Consider the following 12,062-nt stretch of genomic DNA (forward strand, 5'->3'; position numbering starts at 1 on the left):
GTTCCACATAGGAATTCCTCTTTTGGATTATGTAGTGGCCAGAAATGCACAACCCATCTACAGTTGACATAAAATATAAACCTCAAATGAATGTTGCTATTGTAAGTCAAAGTTGTTTGGCCCTGCACCATAATGGAGATAGCTGATAAAAAGGAGCCATGCTGGCTTTATGACTTGCCTTTGTTCTACTGGCCAAGAACTATGACAGTTCAATTGATAATGAACTGTTTATGCATGTGTTGCTCCTTTATTTAGCATTGGACTCAGTACAAAACTTTGGTCTGACCCAATTCACAAAGTCGCCCTACTCCGACACACCACTTTGAGAAAAGCCCCCTTAATATCCTTGTTCCTCAGACTATAGACCACAGGATTGAGAAAGGCAGTGAAGACATTGTAGAAGAGTGAGACCTGCTTGTCTCGTTCTGGGGAATAGCTAGAGTTGGGCCTCATGTAGATGTAGATGGCTGGTACATAGAAGAATGTGACAACAGTCAGGTGGGAAGCACAGGTAGAAAAAGCCTTGCAGCGACCCCGTGTGGATTTGATCTTGAGAATGGACAGAGCAATACGAACATAGGAGGCCACAATAAGGGACAGAGGAGTAACAACCATGAAGACACTGATGACCAGGTCCACCAATTCAATGAGATGGGTATCCATGCAAGCCAAGCTCCTTACTGAGGGACCTTCACAGAAGTAGTGGTTGACTGTATTGGGTCCGCAGTAGGGCAGATTCATTGTGAAGATGGTGTGGATCAAAGAGAAGAAGAAACCAAAGGCCCAAGTCCCAGCTGTCATCTGTGTACACAAGCGCCAGTTGAGGATGACAGTATAACGCAATGGGTAGCAAATGGCCACATATCGATCATATGCCATGACCACAAAGAACATACACTCAGTCAGACCCAGGGCACTAAACATATACATTTGCATCCAACAGCCACCAAAAGAGATGGCCTGAGAGTGAGCCAGAAGATGCACCAACATCTGGGGTATTGTGATGGTGATATATCCCAAATCCAAGAAGGAAAGAATGCAAAGGAAGAAGTACATAGGAGTGTGCAGATGCATGTCCATGCAGACTAGGGTGATAATGAGCCCATTACCCAAGACTGAGCTGAGATAGAGGATAAGGAAGGCAATGAATAGGATCTGGTTGGTCATGGGATCTCTAGAGAAGCCAAGCAGGATGAATTCAGACACCCAGCTGTTGTTCTGCCCTGAAGGTGTCCACATGATGAGGCCTATAATGAAATTACACTGTTAAATGTTATCTAGACTGCAGTAGCCTAGCCAGCATTTGTTGGAAAATAGCACAATGGGAAGGGCTATTGCCTTGCTCTTGGATGACCCAGGTTCTGTCCCTGATACCACATGTGATACTACAAGTATGCCTGGAGTGATCCCTAAGCATAGCCAAGTGTGGTTAAAAAAATAATAATAACAAAGAAAATATCGACACTAACAGCCTAAGATTTGCATTATCATACCAGGACTCACTTGCTGTCAAACTTTAAACTTCTTAATCTCTCTGAGTCTCTTTTCCGCGTCTATGAATGTAGCCAATAATACTCACTTGAAGGATCTTGAGTTTTCACACTGAAGGAGCAAACTACACTGTTGTGAAGCTTAATAGGGTACAGTTTGAGAAATGAATCATTGGCAACTGAGTTGTCTTTCTAATATAACATTAATAGTGGGCTTTGGGTATTTAGAAGTTCATGCTTAGACAAACAAAGCAAGAACAGGTTAAATCATGCTATTAAGAGACAGGTTACTTTCTGGTCTCTTTCCTGCCTGCAGGTCACCTCTACAGACTAGCCCTGGCATCTCTGCAATCACATTCCCTATATGGGACACTTCTGTATGAGCTCTAGCCTGGCCCACCAAAGCAGCCGATGTATTTTTCACTAGTCACATGATAGTTGAAAAGTCTGAAGTTGAAAAAAAAAGAAAAGAAAATTTAAATTTGTAGTTTTGCAAGTGGGGATGGGGAACAAGATGAATGAGAAAGACATGAGTAAAACCTTAGTCTCTTTGATGTAAACTCTGCTTCACAAAGTAGTACATATCTGTTTTCTTTTCCCACCTGTTCTTCTGACTCTCTTAGTATACTCTTTTTTGGGGGTAGGGGGCACACCCAGCAGTGCTTTGGGGTTACTCCTGGCTCTGTGCTCAGAAGTCACTCTTGGCAGACTCCAGGGACCATATGGGATGCCAGGAATTAAACCCAGGTTCATCCCTGGTTGGCAGCATGAAAGGCAAATGCCCTACCGCTGTGCTATTACTCTGGCCTCTTGAATTCTCTTTAAACACTTTTACTACTTCCTCACTTTTACTAAATTAAAACTTTCCATATTAATTTATTGTTGAAACTTTGTTGAAATGTTTCCTAACAAAAAATCAATTGATAGAGATGCTAATTATTTGGAGAATTGAGTCTGATAAGATAATGATGTTTATGTAGCATTAAGCTAGTTTTAATAGCTCCTAACTGTTCAATACAATTCAATAAAGAATAGCCGCTATAAATGAAGAAACTTCTCATCTTAACTGAATTACTACAATCAATATCAGCGAGATTGACATCGTGTATCTCCATATATAAATTTCAAACAATATTATCTATATATTCTCTCAGCCAAAAAGACAAAATCGGTATCTAAATAACAACAAAGAAATATAAATTCTTTCATTGTATATAAAATAACGAGCTCTTAGGGTTGACATGATAATACTGTAGGTAGGGCTGTGCTGAATACAACTGACCCAGCTTATATCTCTAGTACCCATATAGTTCCCAAGCTCCACCTGAGTGATCCTGATCATAGAGCCAGAAGTAAACTGGGTAAGACCCAAAATTAAAAAATAATAATAATAAAATAAATAAATAAATAAATAAAAAACAGGGCTGAAGCAATAGATAGCAGAGCAAGTAGAGCATTTGCCTCGCAAGCAATTGACATGGCTTTGATCCCCAGGATTCCATTTGGTTCCTGGAGCCAGCCAGGAGTGATTGGTGAGTGCCACCAGGTATCACCCCAAAATAAAAACAAGCAAAAAACTCTAAAATAAAATAACTGATTCTAATCTTAAAATATCTGATAAGATCAGCAATGACAATAAAAGAACATTGGAGAGACTTATAAAGTATAACTAACAAAGATAATTCTGGAAGAAAGAAGTGCTATAGATAGCATAACTGTGAAAATTTATATCATTAGAAAATTAATTATATTAAAGTATCACTTTAATTTCCTTGATTTAACCACTTACAGAAAGTGTTTGTATAGGTATTTTTTGCATTAGACAATATATTATGATCAATATTTGTCATATATATTTTCCCCGTTCCCCCAATATTTGTCATATATTAAGAGAAAGATCATATCCTTATTTTCTTGTTTATTTTTATTTTATATTTTTGGTTTTTAGGTCATACCCGAGATTCAAACCACCATTTTTCTGCATGCGAGGCAAACAACCTATCTCCATGCCATCTCTCCGGCCCCTCCTTATTTTCTTATATCTTAGAAACTATTAAAACATTAAGGGTGGGCCCCGAGAGATAGCACAGCGGCGTTTGCCTTGCAAGCAGCCAATCCTGGACCAAAGGTGGTTGGTTCGGATACCAGTGTCCCATATGATCCCCCATGCCTGCCAGAAGCTATTTCTGAGCAGACAGCCAGGAGTAACCCCTGAGCACAAAAAAAAAAAAAAAAACATTAAGGGTTAAAGACTAAAATTTCAAAATCCTTTCAAGTGTATCTTTAACTACAATAATTGAAAAATCAAGTGTCTAATAAATATAGTAGGAAAACATTACTAGAAAAATTAGGAAGACCTAATACGGCAGAGAAATATGACATATTTAAAGCTTTGTCAATGTAACATTATATCTACCAATGTTGATCTTGAATTTAGTGTAGTAATAGCATGCAGCTCACTCATTTGATCCCTAGCACTGCATACGGTCCCTCAAATATGGCCAGGAATGATACCTGAGCATAAAGTCAAGAGCAATCCCTGCACACTACTGGGTGTGGCTACCCCAACCCTCAAAAAAATATTCAGTGCAGTTTAAAATGCACTAAAATGCATGAAACTGTATTATGCACTTCTCGTTTATAGCACTAACACGTCTGAATTTTGAACAAATATTCCTGTATTAATAAGTGAAGGAAAGGATTTAGGAATTAGCAAGACTGAGAGTTGAGATGGTGAGGAAAGGAGTTTGGGAAATGAAAAAAGGACAGAGAATTTAGGTTGCTGGCACAGGGATAAGGAAATCTGATTGATAACTCTGTCTTTGGCACCCAGTGGTGCTGAGATCCACCCTCAGCCCCAACCCACCAGCCACCTCACCGATTTGCAGATCAAGGCGGCCACACTCTAATGCAAAAATATAGAAGCACAAAAACTCCTGAGTCCAGCAAGACAGGATTCCAAAACTAAAATCTCTAGAAAAGTCTGAGAATTTTGAGAGATCTGAGGTGGAAGTAGCTTCTTTATCTCCATCATGCAAGTCTCTCTGCACTTTAGCAGGGCTGGCCTGGTCCTAAATCAAGGTCCTGCCTGTGCGAGTGCTACAGAGTAGATGACAGAGACCTGGCCACCCACAACTCTTATAATTGGCCAACTTGCTCAGCTTTATGGTCCTGCCAAATTGCAGGCATTCTGGGATGCTGTCAGGGACGTCCTCTGTCTCCTGCCACCACTCCCCAACCCCGATGGAGACTCTGAAATGAATTCCCTGAATGATGTCAGCAGGGAGCCCACAGGAAGAGGCCCTGGGGGACAGAAAAGAAATAAACACACTGCTCCAGGGAAGAAACCAGGACCTTTTCCTACCACACAGAACCGTTTCTGTCTGGCACTGCATATGATCCCCCAAATGCTGCCAGGAATGATACCTGAGCATAAAGTCAGGAGCAAACCCGGGTCATCCTATACATGTTTTATTAACTGAAGGCTCTTTGTGATTCCTCTCTTACAGTCCAAGTCCCTAGGCCCTGATATGCAGTAAGACCGTGTTTGAGACATGCCTCTCTAGTCCTTACTGAACAAACGTGGGCAAGGAAAGCCCCTACTCCATCCACCCTACCCATCCACCCATTGACACTACCTAGGCAAGACCTTGAGAGGGTTACTCAGCCTTCCTAGGATGGTTGATAGTTGACCATGGAGCACTTTCCTACAGAAAGTACTGAGCCAATTGCATCTGAAAAGTAAGTGTTACATGAGAGTAGATGCTGGAGGAGGGAGAAATTTGTCCAAAGGTTTACCCTTTCTCAGTGCAGAACCATAATATGATCCGAATCATTCAGTCTAGTGTCTGTCCTTATAAACTCTTATGCCAATGCTCTTATTTGGTCTCCTATTTCTCCTTTATGGGAATAAAAATATCTCTATGGTGGGAGCGAAAGCATAGTGGTAGGGCATATACATTGCACACAGTCAACGCAGGTTTAATCCCCAGCATCCCATATGGTCCCCCGAGCATTCCAGGAGAGATTTCTTTTTTATTTCCTCATAATTTTTATTTTATTTATTTGGGGGGAGGCATACCTAGCAGTGTTCAAGGATCACTACTGGTTCTGCATTAAGAAATCACTCCTAAAAAAGGAGGGGGGGGCTGTGCGGTGGTACTAGAGGTAAGGTGCCTGTCTGCCTGCGCTAGCCTTGGATGGACTGCGGTTCGACCCCCCGGTGTCCCATATGGTCCCCCAAGCCAGGAGCAACTTCTGAGCGCATAGCCAGGAGTAACCCCTGAGCGTTACTTGGTGTGGCCCAAAAACAAAACAAAAAAAAAGAAATCACTCCTGGCAGGCTTGAGAAACTACATGGTTTCAGCTTTATCAATAGCAGTTGACGAGTCTTGTGACTTAAATGATACAGCTCAAGTTTCACTTTTTGTAAGATTTATGTCAGCTAATGGTCCTAAAGAAGAACTTTTAGGATTATTGCCACTGAAAGGTCAAACAAGTGGAGAGGATATAGCAAATGCTGTAATTGGTTGCATTGAAAAATATCATATCCCACTTGATTAAATACTTTCAATTGCAACAGATGGGGCAAAAAGTATGACCGGCGTAAGAAATGGATTTGTTGCTATTATGAAAGAAAAAATTAGTCATGAGATACTTACATACCATTGCATCATACATCAAGAAGCATTTTGTGCGCAGACATTTCCAGAAGAAATGTGCAAAGTTATGGCATTGGTGATTAAGATGATCAACTCCATTGTAGCTAAAGCTCTTCATCATTACCAGTTTAAAGAATTTTTAGTTGAAATGGAGTGTGAGTATGCAGATCTTCTGCTGCATAACAAGGTATGTTGGTTATCAAGAGGAAACGTTTTGAAACATTTTGCTTTCTTATTATCAGAAATCAAAGCATTTTTTCTCGAGAATTAACAAACGATCAGTGGATTCAAAAACTGTATTTCATGGTAGATGTTACTTCACATCTAAATCAGCTTAATAATAAACTATAGGGGAAAGGAAACACAGTTTTTTCGATGTTAGAAGAAATTATTTTGTTTGAAAACAAATGATCTATTTTTGCTCAGATTTTGACAGAGAAACTTTGATTCACTTTCCAAGCCTGTTGAAACATCGCCAAGAAAATAATTCTGATATTGACATTACCTATTTTAAAACAGCACTTTTAAATATGAGGGAAGCTTTTCTCAAAGGTTTCAGGATTTCAGAAACAGCAAAGCGATGTTGGCCTTTGTTAAAAAAAAAAAAAACCCTCTGGATGCCACTGTAACGAAATTAAATTTTTCTCCCTTTAATATCGACATTGGCAGCTTTGAAATGCAATTGCTGAGTTTAAAAAACAAAGAACTGTGGAGCTCAAAATTTGAATGTCTTTGTGCTAATTTAGAAAGATTGGTGAAATGCAAGTGTGAACTTAGTTCACAGCACAAGTGGTCTGCTTTGAAAGACCTGGAGAAGGAAGATATGTTGATTTTTAACACCTGGAATAGTATACCTGACTCATATAATCAACTAAAAAAGCTAACGTTTGCTGTTCTTTCCTTGTTCGGGTCTACATATTTATGCGAACAATCAATCATTTTCAAGCATGAATCTTATCAAGAGTAAATTGAGAAATCATCTCATCGATGAGAACCTGGAATCGTGCCTACAATTAAAAACAACAACATACAATCCTGACTTGCTCAAACTATCCAAGGAAATGCAAGGCCAATGTTCACATTAGTGTTTGTGACTTTGTTAGTCATTGTCAGGATGCAATTTTCTCTACATTGTAAGGCAAATTTTATGGAATTTAATGTTATTGATAAATAATATTGTTCTAAAGTTTTTGTTTTATTAGTTGTGTTATTTGTATCCTCCCGATCTCTGTGGATACTTGCATGCAGAATATTCTCAATAAAACTTATTGAAACTAAAAACAGTGTACTATCCTATGTATTTTTGGTTTTAAAACTGTGACTCTCAAAATAAATTTCAATCGTGGTTTTGGCGAGATTTGGCTCAGTTGAAAAAAAAAAAAGGTTGCCCACCACTGCTATATGGTATCCTGAGTCTGCCAGGAGCGATTTCTGAGTGAAGAGCCAGGAGTAAACCCTGAACCCTGCTTGGTGTGGTCCTCAAAACAATAAATAAATAAATAAATAAATAAATAAATAAATAAATAAATAAATAAATAAATAAATAAATAAATAAATAAAAACAGGAATCCTTCCTGTTCCCATGCAGGAAGACTCCAGCCAGACTGTGGGGTTGGTTTTGTGTGTTGTTTTTTTTTTTGAAAGAAATTAATAGAGAAAATAGTCAGAAGGGAGGACAGTGTCCTTACAGTAAAGCCCTTTGAAAAATCCAGCCAGCTTCCTACCAGCAACCACTAACACAACCACCAATATCAACCAGAACAGCACCAACCAACCCCACCTTCCTCCAAATTGGGTTCTTAACCCCTGGGATACTCCTTCTCATAATTAGATAATGAATCTCTAATTGAAAAGTTTCTTCAGTCTTAAAGGGACAAACCCCTTTTTGTGGAGAAATATGAAAGACTCGTGGCCAAATCTTCTCATCCACTCTAACATTATATTTTTCTTCTTTCTCCTAAAAGGGAATAGTATTTCCCTAACTGTTTATAGGATCTTTTATTTTCTTCCTGAAATCTTTAGGATACTGTCATACAGGGTTTTAGAGCCCACTGGTGTAGCTAAACCTATACCTATAACCACCCATATATCCTAACTATGTCAACTGTGATAATGTGTTTTAATACATGTTTTAGAGCCAAGTCACAATACAATTTTGGCCCATTATACAATCTTTTCAGTCCCTAATGCAATTTAATGTTTTTACTAATTTTTATTAGAACACCATGATTTACCAAGTTGTTCATAACACAATCATTTCAGACATTAAATATTCAAACACCAATCCCAACACCAGTGTGGCCATCTCTTTGCCAGTCTCCCCAGTCACCCATCTATCACCATGGCCTGCCTTGATGCAGAAACAAACAAATTTACTTCATATTGCCTGTCACAACACAAAGGCAACTGAAATGATCAAATCTAAGATCAACACAGATCAGTTTAAAATGATTGTTTTATCTCTCTTTGGCACTACGAAAGTCAGTGTCTAAGGATTTACTGGGTTATGGTTTGGTGCTAGTTGAGTCTCCTTTCTTACTGGTTAGGGTCACTGAGTCGTAGACTATTATGGAACTTCTCCCTCAGACTTCCTGTGATACTACTAGGTGTCATCACAAGATAATGAGATATGGGGACAGAGTGATAGCACAGGAGGTAGGGCATTTGCCTTGCACACGGCTGATCCAGCATCCTATATGGTCCCCCAAGCCTTCAAGGAGTGCAGAATTAGGAGTAAGCCCTGAGCATCAATCACCATGTTCAGCCCAAAAACAAACAAAAAGATACTGAGGTGTCACCAAGAGACCATGCAACAAAGAAATTAGAGAGTTAAAACAAATTAGGTGGTTGGGCATTTTTACACAGTTAAGTGGCAGCAGTGGGCCCTTTCTGTGGGAAGTTTTGGGAATGATATTAGGCTGCTGTAGTTCATGCAAGGGGAATCTACCCCTCTTTGCTGAGACTGACACAGAACTCTCACCCTGGACCAAACTACCTGGGAAGTATTAGCAGCCATGACTTTTCTTCTAGACTGCAACTTAAATTTTTAGTCACTGAACTTTGTTTTCTTATTTTCGCTTGATTTATTATTCCTTCATGTCTTCCAAGTATGCATATCATATAAAATGCTGAATTTCGCAGTGGTAAAGAGAATGAGATGAAGTATAGTCTGGTACCTTGTGTTTTGGGTTTTGTTGTTGTTGTTTTTATTGGTCACACCCAGCGTTGCTCAGGAGTCCCTCCTGGCTCTATGCTCAGAAATCGGTCTGGCAGGCTCAGGGACCATATGGGACGACAGGATTCGAACCACCATCCTTCTGCATGCAAGGCAAACACCCTACCTCTATGCCATCTCTCCGGCCCCTGGTTTTTGTGTTTTTTGTTTCGGTTTGGTTTGATTTTAGTTTTGGGGCCATACCCAGTGATGCTCAGGAGTTACTCCTGGCTATGCATTCAGAAATAGCTCCTGGCTTGAGGGAACATATGGGATGTCTGGGATCGAACCGCTGTCTGTCCTAGATCAGCCACGTGCAAGACAAATGCCCTACCGCTGAGCCACTGCTCCAGCCCCCCGGTGCCTTGTGTTTGACACCTCACTCATAGGTGAGGACTGTGAGGTCATAGGTCCCACAATGTAGGCTGGCATCTTCTTCATTTCTGCTATTATCATCCCATGACTACATATTTTCTCACATATATTTCTTTTATCTTATATAGTTCTCATACTACCTGAGACACAGTGAATACTCAAGAGAACTGGAACTAATTTACTCCCAAGACCTCTTGGTCACCGGTAAACTTTGAAAGAAGTTGAATATTGTTGCTAGCTCTGCAGTTCAGTGCCAGAATGCCCAGTGGCCCCATTTGTCATTCAGATTCCTAGAAAGAATAAGAGTTGCTGTTCTGTGTACTGTCCATTCTATTTTACAAAGAAGCAACCAACATATGCCTAGTTTTGTCTCTACAATCTTCTTATTATTTACATTTCATAGAGGCTTCACATGTTTATTGTATTTGAATTTCACATATACCCCTTATGTAGCATATACTTAAGGGACTAAAAGGTCTTGAAACCATAAAAAATAATTGGGGCAAGGGGGTCACACACAGCAGCACTCAGGGGTTACTACTGGCTATGAACTCAGAAATCACCACATGCAAGGCAAACGCCCTACAGGTGCGCTATCGCTCTGGCCCCAACCTTTTTGTTGTTGTTGTTGTTGTTGTTGTTGGTATTGAGCCACACCTGGTGGCGCTCTAGGGTTACTCCTGGCTCTGCGCTCAGAAGTCACTCCTGGCAGGCTCAGGGGACCATATGGGATGCTGGGATTCAAACCACCATCTGTCCTGGATAGGCAGCATGTCCTACCACTGTGCTATATCTTTGGCCAGGTGATTTGTTCTAATCTCTAGGATATGAACTTCAGAGTTCATATTCTTATAGAAGAATATATATTCTTACTTCTTGTATAAGAATATAACATATTCATACTTCTTACATAAGAATATACCATACTTCTGAGAAAAACTTTCAAAAGTCATATATTTTGGCTATTTATCAATTATTATTGCATAAAATAGCATGGTCCACACAATAATTCCTCTTTAGGTTGCATCTAAGTATCTTATAACCAAAAGTCAATTTCCCAGCTATAAGTGACATGAAACATAAACAACAAATGCTATAAAAGCTATACATAGTCTTTGATTTTATTGAATATCTAGTTAACAATAGTATTCAAGTCACTATTTTATTGTTGCAGCGCAGAGCTACTGCACCAACCCTAGTCACTTTTCCTTTTTAATTTTTAAACAATTTTCACAACACCCTGATTTACCATGTTGTTAATAATGCAGTCATTTCAGGCATTAAAGATTCAAACAGGGGCCGGGTGGTGGCGCTAGAGGTAAAGTGCCTGCCTTGCCTGTTGCCTGCGCTAAACTTGGATTGACCACGGTGCGATCCCCCGGCGTCCCATATGGTCCCCCAAGCCAGGAGCAACTTCTGAGCGCATAGCCAGGAGAAACCCCTGAGCGCCACCAGGTGTGGCCCAAAAACCAAAACCAAAACCAAAAACAAAAAGATTCAAACATCAATTCCACCACCAGTGTTACCTTTTCTTCACATGTGTTCCTAATCCCCGTTATCTCCCTAATCTCCCTAATCTTCCAATTATCACTATAGCTTGTCTCCATGCAGGCACAAACTTACTGTATATTGCTTGTCAACACAAGTCAATTTGAAGTGATAGTCATCTCTCCATGGTGTTATAAGAGTTTCTGGACCATGGTTGGTGCTATTTGAGTCCTCTGTGTTACTGTTTAGTCAGCCAGTATTTTAAGATCCCTCCACCACTATTTTATAGTTCCTTTTCTCTTTCATCACAAGTTCTCAGTTCTATTAATTATATAACAGATTGGTTTCTCTCACTATAGAGGAATGATAACTATAATCTGATTGTTTGATTTAATTTTTCTATAAGAATAAAACCATCTAGATCAGGAGGCTTACTGTTATTAATAAAATGTGAGTTAGAGATATGGGTTACTTCTGAGTAAAATCCTTAAGAGTCACCCTATATTTGGGCCATTAGACTGTTACTATTGTTATAAAATGGCAAGTTTCACATAGGAATTCCTCTTTTGGATTATGTAGTGGCCAGAAATTTACAACCATCTACAGTTGACATAAAATATAAACCTCAAATGAATGTTGCTATTGTAAGTCAAAGTTGTTTGGCCCTGCACCATAATGGAGATAGCTGATATAAAGGAGCTATGCTGGCTTTATGACTTGCCTTTGTTCTACGGGCCAAGAACTATGACAGTTCAATTGATAATGAACTGTTTATGCATGTGTTGTTCCTTTATTCAGCATTGGACTCAGTACAAAATTTTGGTCTGACCCAAT

The 12,062-nt window shown here is 39.6% G+C and overlaps 1 protein-coding gene across 1 annotated transcript; it reads right to left on the minus strand.

The window, feature by feature from the left end:
• Positions 1–291: 291 nt before the first annotated feature.
• Positions 292–1,833, minus strand: LOC126011702 (olfactory receptor 2A12-like). The gene is made up of 2 exons (XM_049775510.1): positions 1,818–1,833; positions 292–1,223 (listed from the first exon to the last, which is right to left on the minus strand). The coding sequence occupies exons 1-2, from the start codon at positions 1,831–1,833 to the stop codon at positions 292–294; spliced, it is 948 nt and encodes a 315-aa protein (XP_049631467.1).
• Between the last annotated feature and the right edge of the window lie 10,229 nt (positions 1,834–12,062).

This window comes from Suncus etruscus, chromosome 6 (genome assembly GCF_024139225.1).
Source record: "Suncus etruscus isolate mSunEtr1 chromosome 6, mSunEtr1.pri.cur, whole genome shotgun sequence".
NCBI lineage: Eukaryota > Metazoa > Chordata > Mammalia > Eulipotyphla > Soricidae > Suncus > Suncus etruscus.